Here is a 20742-nt window from a genome sequence, read left to right as displayed (position 1 = left end):
GATAATGCACGAGAAGGCTGTCCTATGCTTTGTAGGCTCTTTAGCCTGATCCAGGGCCCCTTCCCACTAGAGCCTAATAGCAACCCCCTCACCTTCCCTCCCTGAGGCTTGACATTCAGAGATGTTGCCAGATATTTCCAGATGAGCCCAGAGGGAAGGGCAAAATTGTCCATGGTTGACAACTGCCAGCCTGAAGTAAAAAATCCACAATTAATAAAACTAATCTGTTGGATAATGGAAACTAGCTAAAATCATGGTGGAGGGTAAGTCCTTCAACTTGATAGCTAAAGGAATAGAATTTAATTTCTTATTCAGGTAAGACTCCATTCGTAGTGTGGAGATGGGAAGCGGTATGTGGTTGTTGGAAGGCTGAGACATCTTGCCTCTTGTGACTCTTCATTTCCAGTATATGATTTTCCAGATTTCCACGAATGTCAACATGTAGCTGGCAGGCCAAGGAAGAGAGTGTGGAACCACACAGGTGGTATTTATGCACCAGGTCTGCAGAGAAGTCTATTAGCTAAAATAGAATTACATTTCCACAGTAAAGAAGACTGAGAAGTGTTGCCGCACTGTGAACCCAGAAGGAAAGGGAAATGTGCTTCATGAACAACTAGCCAGTCACTGCCAATAAGCCACAATTAACTCGGACCTCAAATGTCATTTCGCCCTTAATTATCAGATTTGAGTGTCTACATGAGTCGAATTGATAAAACTGTTAGTTAAGTCTCCATATGTCTTATTGCCATGTGCTGACACTGTTTTGTATTTTTTTAAATGATTTATTTATTTATTTGAGAGTGAGAGTATGAGCAGGAGGGAGGGGCAGAGGGAGGAGAAATCTCCCCGCCCAGCAGGGAGCCCCTTGAGGGGCTCTGTCTCAGGACCCAGATCGTGACCTGAACCAAAGGGAGAGCTTAACCAACTGAGCCACCCAGGAGCCCCTGTGGACACCACTGCATTGGAGTTGGGAGTTTTGAGTTTCGGTTGCTAAAGGAAGGCAAAAAAGCAAGTACGGGCCTCTGCCAAATGACACACACTTAATATGCAAACAATTTAATAAGCATTTGGGCAAATGAACACTGCTGATCTTCAGAGAGATGCAGGATAGAATGTTAGGTGTTATGACTAAAATCACAGATCAGATGGGAACTTGAATGCACAGCCAGAGTTATGCCAGGAAAGCAACATGGCTGACTCTTGATATGGGGGTGAGTATACTTACTCCATGTCTATAATGCTGTAGCTGAGACTCATGAACCCATCCATCATCAACAAAACAAAATAGCCTTTAATAAAATCATCTGTGATGATAACTCACTGAGTTCCTGAAATCTATGACTCACTTGAAATATAGAATAACAATTAGTTTGCATCAAACAACATTAGTGCAGGACACTTCTCAAGCTTATTTTTTTATTCTTTCACTATTCTAATATTTGTCATCATTTAACTAATAAGCGAGGCAGTACTTATACTACCTAGATCTCAAATCTAATTTCTCAGCACCGCAGGGCAAGAGGAGCACCCTTGGGGCAGCAGAGGGCACAAAGTCGTGCAAGATCCACATCCGCCTCAGCTCAGGGCATGTTGAGCCGGGGGGGGGGGGGGGGGGGGGGGGGCTCCCAACCACGTGATAGGCTTGACGATAAATAGGCATGTCTTCCATGTTGGACCTTGTAGCACATTTTTCTTAGAAACAATATTGTGATTTGTTGCCTAGGCTAGTTGCAGGATCTACACAGTCTATAATGTAAGCAAGATACAAAGTTATTCATGGAGGAGTCTGGATGAACCCACAAATAGTACTAAATTCTTTTTGTTGGATTTGGATGCAGCATGATGTGGTAAGTAGCAGCTGGGGCTCATAATAACTAACTCATAGAATTGCTGGATGCATTAAAAAGACAGCAAATAAAAGACATCTGGCAGCAAGTATGTACCATGAAGGTTGGTTCTGTGTCATTCCATTTTCTTCTTCTTTCCTTCCACCTGAATGCAATTACTTTTCCTTACATTTGTTTCTAGAGTATTCTGAAGTGCAAACAAATGACCTCTGGAAAATAAAATAAAAATGTATCCTCCTCATGGTACAGGCCTGTTCAGAACAAAAATCAAGTTAAAATACATATTCAGAGCAGCAGTGATAAGAAATGAGCATAAACTATCAGCATGTAGCTGAATAATCTTTACAAGGACGTGAAGCTAGAAGGGACTTTGCCTTGGACATGATCTTAGGTCTTTATAAAAATGTCAACAGCAGTTGGCACAGCATTTTTCTTCTATGTATGGACTTTTTTCTGAGTTACTGCAGTGGCCCAGCAAAATAAATCCTATAATGAGGGAGGTCAGGGTGGGGCAGGCATGGCTAGCTGACCACCAAAGACAGGTTCCCTTGCTCCTGAATGGTGGAGCTGTTGCTGTCCGCCTGTCTCTTTGCTTTTAAGAGGAGTCATGTGACGAGTTCTGGGCAATGGTACGAGTGAAAGCAAAGCTTAAGACAAAAGCATACTAAAAATGTGATAAACAAAACCCAGAAGAGATGTCAAGAAAAGAGAACACCAACAGTAGAAACAACATTCCTGTAACTCAGATGGATGACTTTGATCCTTTCAATGCAGTTAAAGCCTTTACCCCCAAAGAAAACAACAGTTAAGGATACATTTTATTTGTTAAAATTAATGTGGTAATAAAAAACTTTCAAACCAAACAGCCAGTGTTAATAAATAAAATTTGGAAAATTATAGTTCTTTCCTCTGAAAGAAATAATATTCCCAAAGAAAAAGAATGGATCTCTTAGAATTTTTGTAGGAGATAAACTCTGATATCATCATTGCTAGTATAATTCATTCAGAACTTGTATAAAATAAAAGAATGTCAGGTGAGTTATTTTCCCTATCCCAATGTTATTTTTGGAGACTTCTGCAGATAGGAGAAACAAGAGAGAGAAAACATTGCCAAGAATTTTGACACAACAAAGACTGAAAAAAAATGTTGAGTGAATTCAGCACATTAGGAAGTTTTAAAATTCAGAATCTAGAGCTATTGTTTAGTGCACTGGGAAAATTTATAAAAACAATTTTGAAATTCTGAGAGCAACAGAAATCTGGACTATATTATCACTATTATTTTTCTCCTGCTGTTTCTCTATCCTCCCACAGTCTCCCAGTGTATTTGTGATATTATATGAATATAATATGAAAGCAGTTTAAAATTATAGAAACAATAAATCCTTTTGTTTTCTTTGCTTTTCTGAATATTCAAAACTTCTGCATTCTAAGAACAAAGTGTTTATATACATGTCTTTAAGAGTATTTACTACCATTTTTAATGAATGTCCACATTTTAAAGTTTATCTTAGAATTCCTTGTCCAGTGTTAAGACTTAAGTGTTTATTGAGTCAATATTAATTTGTTAATGAAAAATGAACAACTGAATAGTGGCCCAGACACTTTTTGAGAGGTAGGTAAAGTGAACTGATTTTTTTCCAGGGTAATCCAAATGGATAACAGAAATATGATTGTTGGAGTGTCTCGGTGGCTCAGTTGTTTGAGTTTCTGACTCTGGATTTCAGCTCAGGTCATGATTCAAGGTCCTGAGATTGAGTCTCCATTCCAGGTCCATGCTCAGCAGGGAGTCTGCTTGAGAATTCTCTCCCTTTCCTCCTGCCCCTCCCCCATCTCTCAAATAATAAACAAATAAATCTTTTTTTTAAAAAAGAAACATGATTGTTGCCTGTGACTAACGAAACCCTGGTGCACGTGGGTGATGTGGGTGAGGGACATCATGAAGACAATCTTTGTACCCCAGAAAACCCTGCAGAAGGACTCTCAAGTCAGTCTGGAAACAATAAAGAATAGAGAAGACATAAACCGATCATTTTGTTGATTTTTATTTTTTGTTGAATTATATTTAGATATGTTTTGGAGGTTTCTTCTCATCACCTTCTTTGAAAATCCTTCTTCTTTGCTTCTTGACCTCTTTCTCACTCTATTCTTCCTCGTCTTCCCTGCTGTATAGCTCTTCACATTGTGTGAGTCTTTGGACAAATTCATTATGACCAACTAACAAAACTTAGATGTGGTGTGCTAAAGATTTTCTGTCCTGATATCTGCAGTTTTTTTCAGCTCTTGGAAAAAGTTCATTGAACTTTTCATTTTTCATTTTTCATTTTCATTTTTCATTTAATCTTGAAACCAGCTGAACCCTTTAAAACATTTGCTGAGTCCAAATAAAGGATGAAGAATAGGAAATAAGATGTAATTGACCAAGATGTAATTGACCAAGATGTAATTGACCAAGATCACACCCAACATTGCCAGAAGGATTTAATCTTCCTGGTCGGCCGAGTCAAATGCAATGGTGCTCTCCTTTTGCAATTCCAGCTAAACCTTTATAGTAGGGAAATACCTGAATTGACCATCGGGTTTATCAAACTGACATGGTTGATAATGGCAACCCTGTAGCAAACTGAAGACAAACGGGTTCCCATCCTCTTTGTTCCCCATATTAAACAGCCTGATTTGCAGATTCTGCTTCTTCTGTGATGACTATAGCTTGCCATTATTGTTCGTTATTTTGTTGAACCATGGAGTTCAGCTCTGATCAACTGATAGGAGTAAAGAGTCAGTCAAATAGTTACACTATTGCATTAATTACTGACATTTTTGGAGATATTCCTAGTTCTCCAGGGTGAGCTGGCAGCACCCCATGTCCATAGAAGGCTCAGTAGCCTCTGGGATAAATGTCATTCTTGGGACCTAACAGAAAAGCTTTAAATTGAAGCTCCAAGTGAAAAAGAGAGGTCCACATTGTATATTCAGTATTACAGTATGTCTCTTAGATCAATCTACCTGCTTTGGGAAGGAATTAACCAAGAAGTCTCTTATCTCCTCAGGATCAGGTGTGATTTCCAGGTCCTCATCTCTAGGGAGTCTCTTTCCAGTCACTCTTGAAATTTGAACTGAGTTTATCTCAGCATTTTTGGTATATTATGCCCATGAACCCCTCCTAGTCTGGATTTTTGGTGTTCTTTTCCCTCCTTTCTATTTATCCATTCATTTGTTTATTCAATAAGCAGTCAATGAACATTTATGTCATAGACAGAATAGAGACAGAATAGATATTAGACTTTGTTCCTTGGGTACAAAATAATAACATATATTGTCAAAAGCTCTGGACAGCCAGAGTGTGGTCTAGGATCTATAAAGAACAGCTCTGCATTCACTCCACAGGCTTGAACCTACTAAGTGCAAACTGACCAGAGGTAGCCTTTTCAAGTTACTTATATCTAATGTAAATTTTTCAACACAGGATTAGCCAATGGAAACTGCTGAATCTAGGTGAGTGCCTACAATAGTTCATTGGTCTCCTTGTTGAAATAGATTCTCCCTCTTTCTCTCTCTGTCCTCCATCAGTGACTGCCTTGACCTTTGCTGTGGATTAGATTTGGCTTTCAAGATCAAGCGCCTCCTGCCACAGACTCAATATTTCAGTGTCAATGAGAGGAAGGACAGCAAGTACTGCTGTCATGGAATGCAGTGTCATCAAATTATGAAAGCTAGGGGCTTTATATTTAGTAAACCCTAGTATGTTGATCCTAGATGTATGTAATGCACACGTCAGCTCTGCTACACCCACTTATCTGGCTGGCTGATTTACCTCTACAAGGTCAGCTGACCCCCATCATACCGATACTGATCAGATGTAGAGCCCTTCACTGGGCGTAGGCAGCCGTATGGGTTGGGACTAAGATGCTGTGCTTAGAGCTGGGACTTAGACTCAAAATTTACACAGATGTGTGCATGTGTGTATACACACATACTACATACATGAATTTAAGGTATGGTATTTCTATCAAAAAGGTCACATTTAAGTAATGGATTTTTTTATGGTGGAATTTTTGGCAGAAGAAGGGAGATATTTTGTAGCAGTTGACCATTCTTAATCCCCTTTAAGTGCACTCTATCCCAAAGGTCTAGTCTTTTATTTTATAAAGGTTCTGAGTGAATTATACTAGCAATGATGATTTCAGAGTTTATCTCCCACAAAAATTCTAAGAGATCCATTCTTCTTCTTCGGGAATATTATTTCTTTCAGAGGAAAGAACAATAATTTTCCAAATTTTATTTATTAACACTGGCTATTTGGTTTGAATTTTTTTATTATCACACTAATATTAACAAATAAAATGTCCACATTTTAAAATTACATTTTCGGGGCGCCTGGGTGGCTCAGTGGGTTAAAGCCTCTGCCTTCGGCTCAGGTCATGATCCAAGGGTCCTGGGATAGAGCCCAGCATAGGGCTATTTGCTCAGCAGGGAGCCTGCTTCCTGCCCCCCCCATCTCTCTCTGCCTGCCTCTCTGCCTACTTATGATCTCTCTCTCTGTCAAATAAATAAATAAAATCTTTTAAAAAATAAGTAAATAAAATTACATTTTCAGTCTAGCCACAAGCATAGGGCCGGTGGTAACATTGTTGTCTTTTCTAGTTGAGGTTGAATTTAAGAGTTTCAAGTGTGTTTGTCCTAACTGAGATTATTTTAGAAATTCTTCCAGTTTAACACAGTTATGTACATTTTTCCAAATACTTTTCATTTTAGTCATTATGTTGAGATAACTATGATCCACATTTTCCCTTTCATTTAGTGAAATGTCAGGTGATCGTTCCAATAAAGAGGGGCTTTCTAAAAGGCTCAAGCTCAGGAATTTGATTTGCCAAAACTAAATATGCTATGATTTAAAAAGTCTAGGATTGCTTGCTTCAGAATGTGAAATTAGCAAGTATAAGTGAACTTTTTGTAGTTGAGAAAAGTATATCCCACTTCCCTTCAATTCTATTTTTCTTACTACTCTTTTTGGCGAGAACAATGGAAAAGTACAGAGCAAAATGGACTCTTTGGCTTTTAATGTCTTTATTCCCCGTCCCCCCCCACCCCCCGTTTGTTTAACTGGTAATTCAGAACACTTTAAGTAGCATTTCTGAGTATTCCATGGAACACAAGTTCCACAAAAGTTACCTCATCAAAAATGGTCTCTCATCAACTCAATGTAAAAATTATTCAATAGTCTATCCTGTCTGGAGATTCACAATATACATTACCATCTGGGGGCTCTGAAAGAATGGACGGTAATAAAAGAACATTCTTAATTTTACCTAACCCAGCATTGCCTCGTCTGCAAGTACATCTATTAATACCCATGAATTGTACTTTAGGAAATACTGACAAAGATTTTTATAACTACTTAACCCTTCAATATTTCTCCTCTGCAGAGAATGGAGGCATTGTCAGTAGATATACTGACTTTGGACTCAGATGACCTGGGCACAAACTCCGATTCTGCTATTTGCTGATTGTGTGACCTTGTTCAAGTGCCTTAACCTCTGTAAATGTCAGTCTTCCCATGTCTAAGATGGGCATCAAAATAGTACGAACCTTATAGAGTGGATGGGAAGACTCAACTAAAAACTTCTATAATGTACTTAGCACAATGCCTGGTGCATAGTAAGCTCTCAAATTTTTGATAATTATTATTGAATCATTACTGTTAGAGATGGCCTGGGGTTTACACCTTAGCTACTCATGAACGTTCAAGTCCCTGCTGTGATTTCTGTCTTGCCTTGTCATTCAGAGGCAACCCGATTTACACAGATAATAGATCTCCCAACAGGCCAGCTTTCCACATCTGGTATCTGCTGCAAACATGATCTACACATCAAAGTCTAAGGAAGCCAATCTCACTTGGAGGCCAACTGCAGAGATGAGTTTATCTACCTCAGTGTAGTTATTTAACCTAACGAGTTTATCTTCCTTGTGTTCTGTCCTTTCGATCCTTTCCCTTTCTGCCTCTTTTTTTTCTTTTTTCTTTTTATGCTCTTCAGCTCCAGGACCACTTTAGCTAATTTCACGTTCCCTCCCTCTTCCATCCGGACTGAACGGATTCAGAGTCACTTGGCATTGCTTTGCTAATCCAGCAATTCAACAAATATTCACGGACTACCTCAGTGGTCCTTGAATTTTTATGTATCCCTTTGCATGTCCAAGTCCAGGGTATGACTTTGGTAAAGGCAGAGTCTGAATGTTTATGTAACGGGAGGGGAGAAAAACCGAAAAGAAAACACTTGGCTTCCTTGGCTAGCTACCTGATGAAAGGCTGAAATCTAAGAAGCCCTGTGGTTAATTAAGAGAGACTGTGAGCACAACAGGAAGGAGCCACAGACCCAGTGGCAAAGGTTGAGTTTTTCTATCGCAAGCACACTTCTTCCCCAGAACGCTCTCTCCCTGAAAGCTGCTGACAGGGCTTTGGCAAAGTCTCACCCTCCCGCTCCCTGATAAGCTGAGCCCTATTTTATGTTTAACTCACTCCTGAGCAGGAGGGGCCGGGTGGGGATGCGTTGTTTATAAGGAGTTGCGACAGTATTCGTCAGTCCTCTTCCTCCAGCTCAGCCTCCCCTCTGGAGCGCTTATCCCCCCCACCCCCACCCTTGTTTCCGCGTCCCTCCTTGAGTGGCTGGTGGGGAACGTGAACGGAGAGGAAAGAGGCAGGGAGCCAGAGAGGGGTGTGGGAAAAAACGAAAACAGGCTGCCAAGCCAGGGAATTCCTCCCAATTTGAAAAGGAAGTCAGCTGACCTTAATTAGTTAGGTAAATTTAACATCCTTTTATGCGTAATATTTGACTTTGGAAACAAAAATGAACTTTGCGGAGGGAGAGGACGCTAAGAGGTACTGCATTAAAACGAAACATGTGGCCATAATCTGTGTGGTGGTGGTGGCGGTGGGATTAATAGTAGGACTTTCCGTGGGCTTGACCAGGTGCAGCAGCTCCACGGGGGACGCCGGGCAGGGCCCAGCTCCGGTCCCCTCTGAAGCTCCTTCCCCGGAGAGCCCACCTGAGGACCAAGGGGTCTGCCCTGCCAGAGAAGATGAAAGTGGAGGCTGGAAAAACTTCAGGCTGCCGGACTACATCAACCCAGAGCACTACGACTTGGAGGTGAAGCCCCTGCTGGAGGAGGACACGTACACAGGCAGCGTGACCATCTCCATCAACGTGAGCACGCCCACCCGGTACCTGTGGCTGCACCTGCGGGAGACCAGGATCACCCAGCTCCCCGAGCTGAAGAGGTCCTCCGGGGAGCAGGTGCCAATCAGGCAGTGCTTCGAGTACAAAAAGCAGGAGTATGTGGTGATGGAGGCAGAAGAAGAGCTTGCGCCCGGCAGTGGCGAGAGCGCCTACCTTCTGACCTTGAAGTTCGCTGGCTGGCTGAATGGCTCACTGGTGGGATTTTACAGAACGACGTATGAGGAGGACGGACAAATCAAGTAAATATTCATTTTTGTTTTATTTACCTTCAGCTCACATATTTGCTTTCCATTTCTTTCCCTTTCCTTTTCACTTTCCACCTTTTAATTGTTTTGTGGTCTGTTACCTAAACCTGGTTTCAATTCTGCCTGTCTGCCTGGGGGACAAAAACTCTTTGCCCTGTGGTATTTTCAAAGCCTATCAGAAAACCTCAATGTACAGAGTGAGCTTCATGGAGTCCAAAGAATCAGTGTAACTCTTTAATTTCATCAGGAAAAATCATAATGTACTACATCCTTTCAGAACGCTGAAACTACTTACAGAAAGTACCTCCGGTTTTTAAAATACATGTGTTTGGTAAATTTTGCTGCCATGGTCTTCCGTTTTATGACAATGATTTAAAAGTGAACTTTAAAAAATATATTACACTAGGGCACCTGGGTGGCTCAGTCGGTTAAAGCCTCTGCCTTCAGCTCAGGTCATGATCTCAGGGTCCTGGGATCAAGCCCCACATCTGGCTCTCTGCTCAGCAGGGAGCCTGCTTCTCTCTCTCTCTTTTTCTCTGCCTACTTGTGATCCCTGTCTGAATCAATAAAACATTTTTTAAAAATTACACTTAATTTAAGAGAAAGTCAGTAAATGTCCATTATAATTTTGAGTCTTTTAGTGGAGAAGGGATGTTGAAAGGGTATGGAAAGGGTATGTAAAATCCACAGAATTGTCTTTGTGTCTTTATCTAGGAAGGAAGGCAGAAGTCTGTCTTTATCTTGTACGGCCAGAACAATGATCCACACATAAGCTTTTAATAAACACTCATTGAGTTCACATGTTAGTGGCAGCGTATGTATAACTTTGGGCTTATTGTCAATCACACAATACGTGACGGTAATGCTAAGCCGTTTGCAACATAAACGATATATCAAGTAATTGAGGATATAAAGATATATCAAGTAATTAATATATGTCTTTTTGCATATGTCTTTGCTAGACACAGAAACATATTTCTGTGTCTAGCAAAGATGGTTACTTGCCTTGACAATCTATCAGTTGCTATTAGTAGAACTATGTTAAGGCATAAATTCTCTCAATGAATTAAAAAAAAAAAAAAACTTCACTCTGTGGGTGTGGGTCTTGCATCAGGAAGGAAGGCTATACTGAGGTATCAGTGAACTTGAAACTGCTTTGACCTTTGCTTATGTGGATTCTTGACAAATCATTAAGAACCTTAGTGTCGGGGCGCCTGGGTGGCTCAGTCATGAAGTGTCTGCCTTTGGCTCAGGTCATGATCCCAGAGTCCTAGAATCCAGCCCTGCATCAGGCTCCCTGTTCAGCGGGAAGCCTGTGTCTCCTTCTCCCATTCTTCCTGCCTGTGTTCCCTCTCTCACTGTCTCTCTGTCAAATAAATAAAAGCTGTAAAAAAAAAAAAGAGAGAGAGAGAGAGAGAGAGAGAGAAGAGAAGAAACCTTAGTATCACAGTTCAGCAATATGAGTCTGGGGCCAGCTCACTGAATATCCCTTCCCTATGTTGTTTTAAGCATCTTACAGAGCAAAGTAAAGCTTTTGGTCAGAATTCTTCCCATTGTTTGCCAGAGAGACCCAGGGACTAAAATGAAATGTTTAAGTACTCCTATATTACTGTAGGATACACTAACAAACTGAATAGAAATGATAGTTTGAAAAAATATTTGAAGGGAACAGGCTCATATACTGTATCTCTATCTTAATATCACTAGCAATAAAACAAGCTTCTTTATTGTTGACATACTTTTTGTGTTTATAAAAATTAACAATAATAAAAGCATGGAAAGTTATAAAGAAGGAAAATCAAAAGAAACTATAAAGAGAAACTTCACATCCAATGGTAACTTCGGTTACATGTTAATAAGTACTTTTTTAGGCAATCAAATTGTAATTATATAATGTCTATGTATTTGTCTATATACCTTTTTGACTTCATATAAGGATTTCCTCTCATTCTTCCATATTTTCAAGAATATGATTTTAAAAGGCTGTGTGTAAATGCACTGTTATTTTTTAAAGACCTGTTTCCTAATACTGAATATTTAAATTGCTTTCAGGATTTATTAGAATAAAAGCATCAGAAAAGAACTTAGTTGGAATAAACCTTTAAGTATACATCTGTTTATTTCAATATGTTAGGTTATATTCAATGAAAAAGAATTGATGGGTCAAAGAGTACAAATATATCAAGAAACTTGTAACATTTATTTTGTTCACTTCATAAATAACACACATTCACTCCAGAAAACTTAGAAAACAGAGAAAATTGTATCCCTTAAGTATAATCATTATTAATATTTAAGTAGATATTCTTCCTGTATTTTTTCTGAATACAGATGAAGATGGCATTGTCTTGGACTGTATTGTGTAACATGTTTTTACAATATATCAACACTCTAACATGGTTGGGTAGATGATCTAATGGATACGTGATAGTCTATCATATGAATATAATATACTTTATTCCACTTTTCCATTAAATTTGGACATTAAAGTGTCTCCCACTTTTTTTATAAACACCTATGAAAATATAACAACATTCTTATAAAAATATGTATAACATTTTCTAATAATTCTATAGGAAAATTTCTAGGGCATTGGCCCAAACTGCATACATGTGGATGCATGCAATTGTGTTTATGTATACAGGTATATACATATGTATAATATGTGCATGCACCTATGTGTGTCTCCAAACTGACTTTCAAAAATATATCCCAAATTACATTTCCACAAATAATGAATAAAAGTGCCTATTTCTCTGGGCTTCACTTAGGATTTAATGAGTTTTTAAAGCGTTCCCAATTTGGGAGGGAAAGGCATAATGTAAGGAAAAATATCCGCCTTCAAGAGATTCTAAAAATTCATTAGTTGAACTGAAGACAAGTCAAAACTTCCAAGTGATTATTGCAAAGTCTTTAAAATTGTTCCTTGGGTTGAGACAGTAGACACTTCATCTGAGTAAAGCCACCAAAGTATAAAAATTCTATACACTACAGGAAGGCCAAAAAATATGGAAGATTTCATTGGTAAATTTCTCTTATGGACTTTACACGTTTAAGAAAGCATTATATACTAAAATATATAGTATTCATTTGACTTTGAATTATTTTACTGTACCAATAAATTTTACCATAAAATACATATACTTGAGGGCGATCTCCTGAAATGCGGCCGTCCTAATGGCTGGCCAGCAAGTACCGAGTTACAGCAAGACTGGTGAGGGAGGCAGGCTCAGGTGGGTTCTCCTGGAGGCCTGGTAACCCTGAGCTCAGCAGCTGTCCTTGGTAGCAGTTGAGCCTCTCAGGTTACCCAGCACGCGGCTAGTGCTGCCCTGTATACATGGTTTTGAAACAGTTCTACACATATTCGGTAACTCATTTAGGCTAAATGGAACACTTTTTGTTTTTTTTTTCTTGTTATGAAATATTTCAAACATATAAGGAGAATCCATTGTTCTTTTTTTTTTTTTTTTTTTTTTGGCAAGCCTGCAAGTAACATTTTTGACAGCGCAGGGCTGTCGGGGTTCTCATCCCCAGCGCCCACGTAAGGATGCAGGAGTGAATTCACTGAGAGCAGCAGTTTTCTTTCCTATTATATAGTGACCTACATAATATTTGATGCTGATACAATTTAAAATGCCATCATAGCAATACAATTTTAAGCGTGCAGTCAAAGTATATTTCCTGACACTTCTGTCTTATTGTAAAATTCAACTCCAGGTCTGAATATTCACAGTTGCCTGTTATCATCGGGATGTTACCGTTGCAACCACAACGCAAACTAAACCTGAGTATGCTCAGTAGTAACCAAAATTATTTGATTTCTGCAAATACAACCAGGGCTTGACCTTGAACTTCACAGAGAGGAGTCAACTGTCTGAGCTTCTTGTCCTCAAAATTTAGAGGCAAGAGGGGAGTTGGAGAAGAAGGTAGGGCCAGGTTAGAGCTCCCTGGCAATGACAGCCATATCGTCTTCCTGGGGACAGAGTTGTACTGAGGCTTAGGACTAGAAAGTCTGAGAAGCTTAGAAGTTGCTTTCCCTACTCTGGTCTGTTCCTTATGATTGGAAGAAGCCACTTTTAAAAGGATTGGAAGGTTTGGAGTATTTTTCTGCCCCCACCACCAATACACTCCACATTCTCACTGTGTTTTGTAGCATTTCCAGTTGCTTTCTTCCCAAGCAGAGTTCCCCTCTCCTCACATCTCCAAAGTGCATACTATTTTCTTCTCTCCAAGGGCCAGCATTTCCTTCTCAGTGTTTGGACTACCCTTACACAGCATTTTCCAACTCGTTATTCCACACAGTTCCAGTTGCACAGGATATTAATAGCTATTGCTGGGGTGGGGGGAAAAGCAGGGGAGGGATTCTGTGGCCAAATTCATTTGGGCAATAATACTAAATACAAAAATGATACGTTTCTTTCTTCCTTTCTTTTTTTTTTTAATGATGGGACTTCTGAGAGACTTTTATATAATATCCATTCTGAACCTCTAGAGGCTACCATGAATCTCTGGAGTATGCAGTTTCCCAACTGTACAAGACTGTGGAATCTTCCATAGCCGGGAGTTGGGCTGTCCCTCTCTTACTCACCAGCTAGCACAGTGAATACTTAAATATTGCTGAATGGATGTAGAGAAACATTTTCCCATACAGGCTCTCACATGACTAATGTCCTCTGGTACATGCTGGGATATGATACAGAGTCCCAGCCCATTTCCCATTGAGGAGCCCAATTTCCACCAATAACCTCTCTATCTTCCCACTCAGTTAGGATGGACATTTTTTCCTTGGTTTCTTTTCTCCCCATCTCCTTAAGTGGAAGAGATCCTTTTTTTTTTTTTTTTTTTTTACTTGGGGAAGCAGTCTTCATATTTTAAGGACTGAGAATCATTGGAATTAAGAGGAATTACAGGAATTTACAAGAAGGACAGATGTTTTCTAGTTTGGGTTTTCTGGGAGTTTACAGCATTGCTAGGATTGAAGCCAAATTCTGATACAATAGGGGGGTGGGAAAAGGCAAAGGCAAGTAAGAACATAAAAGCAGGTAAAAAGGAAAGGCACTAAATCCAAAAAATAGAGTGAGGATAAGAAATTAGTTTGTAGAAGAGGTTTATATGAAGAGGCTAGCTAAATATAACTCCGGAAAACCTGTCAGGGAAAAGAAAGAAAGCATAGCTAATGGCAGGCTTGTAGGAAAAATTAACTGGTGCCTATTTAGGTGGATGGTGAAGGAAAGAGCTAAATTCATGTGTAGGTATATGGGAGATATTGCAATGATCCCGGAGAGAGAAGATGGGATCAGGTAGGATGGTGATTTCAGAGCAGTCAGAAGAGGACACAATGGAGAAAATAAGAGGTAACATGGTCAGGATTTGCAGATTAACTGACTGCGGAAAAGGGTGTGTTAGTTATGGGCATAGAATGGCCTAGATACCAGATCTGATAGCTCACACAGTTACCTGATCCTGGAAATAGAGGAGAAGAACCAAGGTTAGGAGGGAAGGTCATGAGTTTGTTGTCAGATGCCTGTCAGGCATCCAGGAAGACATGTCCAGTAGGCGTTTGGATAAATAAATCTGAAGCACAAGGTTAGGGCTTATGAGAAAGATCGGGAGTCAAGGGGAAGCATGGCAGGAGGGAAACCAGTGAGATGGTCTTAGTTAATGTTCACATGTAGGGATCTGTATACTCACTGGTGGATTTGAGCTTGACATTTGAGTTGTATGTCAGTTTATTCATTATATTCTCAGACTGATATGTTATCAGTTTAAGAACAGATTTTTGTTGTTGTTGTTGTTCTTGTTACAACTTGTTGCTGGAAGCTTGGTAATTTCTTTTATTTTGGAAGCAAGGAAAAAAAAGGAAATTTAACTTGACCTTGAATGCCTTTTATATAGAAAAAAAGCAACTGGATAATAAATTTAAATAATTAAATGGTTCATTCAAACCACCACAGAAATATGCTAGAGTCTGGGGGCGCCTGGGTGGCTCAGTCAGTTAAGCATCCGACTCTTGGTTTCAGCTCAGGTCATTATCTCAGTCTCCTGGGAATGGAGCCCGACACTGGGCTCCCTGCTTAGTGGGGAGTCTGCTTCTCCCTTTCCCTCCCCCTCCCCCTTGTTCACACACACGTGCTTTCTTTCTCTCTCTGTCTCTGTCAAATAAATATATCCTTAAAAAAATACATTGGACTCTGAATAATCTAGGTGGGTTTTCTTGCCCCAGTCAGCTCCCCTGCTTAATTCTGGAACCCTTTACTTAGTCTGCACAGACTCTTAGCAATTGTGGGTGCCTCCCCTCCATCAGATGGCCTTTGTTTAAGGTTTTCACCCAGACCTTGCCCTTTCTTTTGCTGGCTTAAGTTACTAAATTGCTGAACATAGCCCGAGAGTCTTCATTGGAAACAGTGCACCAGATGATTTATGAGGTAATCAAGTAATTCTTTTTAAAGTTGACTCAGAGTGAACTTGGTCTGTGACTTGCATCCTCACCCCCTCTTTCTCCAGCTTTCTCTAAAGTCACCTTGAATTGATGTGCTCAGAGAAGTCAGAGGGATTTCTTTCCTTTTGTAAATTAATAAGCTACATAGAATTGTATTTTTAATGTACTGGGTTTAGTAAGTGACTTATTAACATGACATAGGGAGGCCCCTATGGAAAAATGGTTGAGCTCAGCACATTTGCCTGGGATTATAATTATTCAGGACATGCTCAGGAGTCACTCCTGAACATGCTGTACTCTCAGCCAGGCTTTTCCCATTAATTTGCAGCACAACGCATCCAATTCTAAAAAGAAGACGTTTTTAATCGCCAAATAAAACCTCCCCAAAGAAGTTATGTTCTAAAGTTGTTTTGCATCTCAGATACTTTGTTTTAAAATTTTTAAATGTTTGGAAAACTTCAGTAACTTTGGGTGGAATTTAGGATATAGAAATAGGGGCTTTTGAGTTATACAGGAGTTTGTGAGAAAAAAAATCACAAGTTACCATGGAAAGATATCGTTATATTGCCGATGGTATTTACACACTGAGTGCTTTTGTTACAGTACGGCTACTCCTGTTTAATGGATGAATTTGGGAGTCTCTTCATTGTGGAACATGCATTCACAGAAAGCATAGTTAGCCTTCTGAAGTCAAAGAAAATTGATGAGATGTATCCTAATCCTAGCATGTAAATGTGAAGGGAATTTCAAATATATTACTATGTGCGGTCTACCCCTTCTCACCCCCACATAACCCTGGGGAAGAGGCCAGATGTACTTTGGTAACCAGGTTTGATAGATCAGGACACTAAGAATCAGTATGTTTTGTGACTGGCACAAGATCACATTTTATTTTTTTAAAGATTTTATTTATTTATCTGACAGACAGAGATCACAAGCAGGCAGAGAGGCAGGCAGGGAGAGAGGAGGAAGCAGGATCCCCGCTGAGCACAGAGCCCGATGCGGGGCTCGATCCCAGGACCCTAAGACCATGACCTGAGCCAAAGGCAGAGGCCTTAACCCACTGAGCCACCCAGGCGCCCCCACAAGATCCACATTTTAAAAGAGCTGAAGTAGGTTTGGAATCTGGGGATTTTTACTCTAAGAAGAGGGTTTTCCCCGGGGCATCTGGGTGGCTCATTCGGTGAAGCATCTGACTCTTGATTTCAGCTCAGGTCATGATCTCTGGAGGGATCCCAGGATGGAACCCCACATTGGGCTTCCTGCTCAGTGGGGAGTCTGCTTCTCTCTCTGCCTCTTCGCCAACCTCCTCCTCCCGGTGTAGTATCTCTCTCAGATAAATGAATAAAATCTTTAAAAATGAAAAAAAGAAGAAGGTTTCCTCCCTCTTTCCTCCTCAAATCATATTGGCTCTGCACTCTTAAAAAAATAACAACACCACAACAGTACATATGTGATAACCCTTCGGGTTGTTGAATGAAACTTCACCTACATCAATCACTGTAATTGAGCAGGACTTGGTGTGATTAACGTTCACTGACAGGACCACCAAGATGGACCAAACACATGATACAGACACAACACCAACACCATTCTGTTCCATTTCCAAAGACAGTTTCCAAGATACTCTAATTTAGGGAGGCAATTTTTGTGTACAATCAAGCACAACCTCTTTTAAAGAGCTAAGGTGAGGAACCACTGAGAGTTCTCTCTGTTGGGTACTTGGGGATATGAACTTGAGCACAGAGCAGAGACTGAAACAGAGCATTTGGAAACCTACCAGTGGCTCTTGCTTTGGAAAGTGGACTCCCACTCCCTCCTCACCCTGACCCTCCACCCTCTCTCTCAACCTCTCTGACTTGTGTGCTTGTGTGCATGCGCATGCGCGCGCGCACACACACACACACACACACACACACACACACACACAATCATATTCCCAAATTAGTTAGCTGGCTTATTTCTGAAGTGTGACTAAACTGAAACAGTCTTGCAGAGAGTGATTTTTCCTTTTCTTTTGCCTCTGGAAGAAACCAGAAGCCAGAAGAATTCAGAAGAAAAGGTAGCTGACTAAACATCAGGCTGGAGCTTGCTGGAGCTTGTTGTAAAATCTTAGTACCCTGGGAAAGTGTGCAGGTTTCTTTATATCCTATGTGTTTGAGATTCTCTACAGTCTGCACGGTGTTAGAGACTTAACTGACTAAGATGTTATCATCACAAAAACTAATCAGTAACGACTCTATGGAAGAATAAATTCTTGAGGCTCTTCTGGATCAGCTATCTTGAAAGAATTTCAAACTTACAGAAAAATTACAAGAATAGTACAAAGAACTCCTAGAAACATTTTACTCAGATTCACCAATTATTAACATTTTGTTCTACTTCCCCTCCCACCCCATGCCTCTGTCTCTTGTCTCTTTCTCCCTTTAGAGTATTGGACACATTATTTCCCTTTACATCTTAACATTCACTATGTATTTCTGAAGTACAGGGACATTCTCCAACGTAAGCCCAGTGCAGTTATCAAAATCAGAAAATTTAACATTGATAATCATATAATTATCTAATCCACAGTTATAATCAAATATCATCAATTAACCCGAAAATGCCCTTCAGAGCTGTTTTTTCTCAGTCCAGGATCCAGCCTGGATTCAAGCATTGCACTTCAGGTTATGCCTTTTTTAGATTCCTGCAAACTGGAACAGTCCCTTAGCCTATCTTTGCCTTTCACAACCCTGATATTTTTGAAGAGTACAGGCCAGTTATTTTGAGAATGCTCCTCAATTTTAGTTTATCTGACTTTCCTCATGATTTAAAAATGCAAGTTAAGCAGTTTTTATCAGAAATGTCACAGAAGTGGTGCCGGGTCTCTCTCAGGAAATCCTATCAGGAGGTTTGTTCTGTGTTAGTGATGCTGTCATTGATCATTTACTTCAGGTGGTGCCTGACATTTTCTCCACTGCAAAGTTACAGCTCTTCTCATTGTAATTAATTTTTAGAGACATTCTTTGAAACCACTCAGGTACCCCTTTCTTCATCAAACTGTCACCCGCTTGTTTTGGTATCCACTGATGATTTTTCTAAAGTCACCATTCTCCTAAAATCACTAATAGGCAATCTACTGTAAACAACAACAACAACAACAAAAAAACAAACAGCTTTCCTTTCCTCCTCCCACCCCCCAATATACATATCAGAACAAGGATTCATGGATTCTTATTTTAGTTAGTGGCTTATAATTTTATTATTTATTTTGACATTCTAATTTCCCCAGATTTAACCTAGTCCACTCGAGCGGGCTTCAGTGTCCTTTGACTTGTTCCTATGATTCCTTGATAACTTCCTTCCTTTGGGGCAAAGCAAGATGTTCCAGGATCATCTTTAGACTTTTCCTGACTCATCACTGGAATGGGCCATTCCTCTAAGGAGTCTGGTTCCTTTTAGTGGAGAGTGGTATTTAGAAATCATCATCTGGGAATTCAATGTGCTCATTTGCTACAAGCTTGTCAGAGCTGCTAGTTCTGCTCCGCAGACAGAACTAGGAAATATATGTCTCAGTTTGGAATTTTATAGCCATCTACGTATATCTACACAAAAAATCATTGCATTTACACCAAACCCACTATTATAATTCAATATCAAGGGTACATTCTAGTCTTTCCCCTTTACAGGGTTGTAACTCTTTTCTCTAACAGTAAGAAGCCTGCCTTCCATTATCTTCTTTTTTTTTCATTTGCTCAAGCTTAGAATACAGAAAAGGTTGTTTCTGAATTGCTAACTATACCACTGCAAAATACCACTTACTTGCTACAACTTAATGTTCATTTACAATGATTTTTTGGTAGAATTTATATATGTTAAACACACAAATCTAATGGGCACAATTCAATGAATTTTGACAAATGTATACGTCTTAGTTACCCACAACCCTTATAAGATATAGATGTTTTTTCAATCATCCCAGCAAGTTCCCTCCCTCAGTCAATTGTCTCCCAAAAGTCAGCCACTTTTCTGGTTTTGATTTTTACAGATTAGGTTTCTTGCCTGAGCTTTTAACAAGTAATTTTTATATCTAGGGAGTTTTGTTTTTTAAAGAAATTCAAAAATATTTTAAGTTCTTACAGATGGATGTTGACCTATGGCATATTATTTCCCATATAAATTAATGTATATAATACATTCTTGAACCAAAATGAAATACAGACTCTTACCATGGCCCCTGCTGACCAGCTAAACTCTTCTGTGGCCCCAGTCCCTTTGGTTCACTGGACTTCAGCCACGCTGGACACCTTTCAGGTCTTCATCCATATTAAGTTCTTTTCCACTTCAGCAACTGGGCCTTTGCTGTTCTCTGCTAGAATACATTTTTCTTATGCTTGCCCTGTATGGTTTTTTCTCATCATTCAAATCTCAGCAAAACATTACCTACTTCTAGAGATTGTGCCTGAATCTTTTACCTAATGGTGCTCACAATTTTTCCTAGGTTCTTCTCTGTCGCTTCCCCTGTTTTATTTTCCATATATCTCTTATCACTCTCCTGATGTGTTCATTTAGTCTTTGTTATTCCTTCAGCCCCTAGGATAATGCCTGGCAAATGTGTTTGTGTGTGTGGTGCTAGGGCGGGGGAGGGGCATGGGGGTATGGGAGGAAAGGGTTCAGTAAGAATTGGATGAAGGAAAGATATAATGATTCAGCTTGGTATTCTTTTTCGTATACCTGAAGGACAAAATATTTTCCTCACTCAAATTGTTAATGAACATGGCAACATTGCTTTCTTTGTTTGCTGTTGCAAACACCTTCTTTCTTCCCTAATTTTTACTTTGCTTACTCTTCTAATGAGCAGATAGACAATAGCTTACTGTGATATAACCACTTGTAAGAATATATGTTCTTTTATTTTTCTGAGCAGTTACTCAGAAAAGAATATTTCCACTTTGAAATGTTGGAAACATTAAACATCAACATTTTAATTTACA

At 39.7% G+C, this 20742-nt stretch overlaps 1 protein-coding gene across 1 annotated transcript in view; it reads left to right on the top strand.

Annotated features, from left to right (window-relative positions):
• Nucleotides 1-8419: 8419 nt before the first annotated feature.
• The window catches only part of LOC123931857 (glutamyl aminopeptidase), an 88052-nt gene continuing 75729 nt past the window's right edge, over nucleotides 8420-20742 (top strand). The window contains exon 1 of the mRNA XM_045989486.1: nucleotides 8420-9321. Within this exon, the coding sequence (XP_045845442.1) occupies nucleotides 8693-9321 (629 nt within the window). The 5' untranslated portion in view covers nucleotides 8420-8692. The remainder of the gene's footprint in view (nucleotides 9322-20742) is intronic.

The sequence above is a fragment of the Meles meles genome, chromosome 2, assembly GCF_922984935.1.
Source record: "Meles meles chromosome 2, mMelMel3.1 paternal haplotype, whole genome shotgun sequence".
Lineage (NCBI taxonomy): Eukaryota > Metazoa > Chordata > Mammalia > Carnivora > Mustelidae > Meles > Meles meles.
Note: the sequence above shows the minus strand (reverse complement) of the source record. Positions and strands in the feature narration are given on the sequence as shown.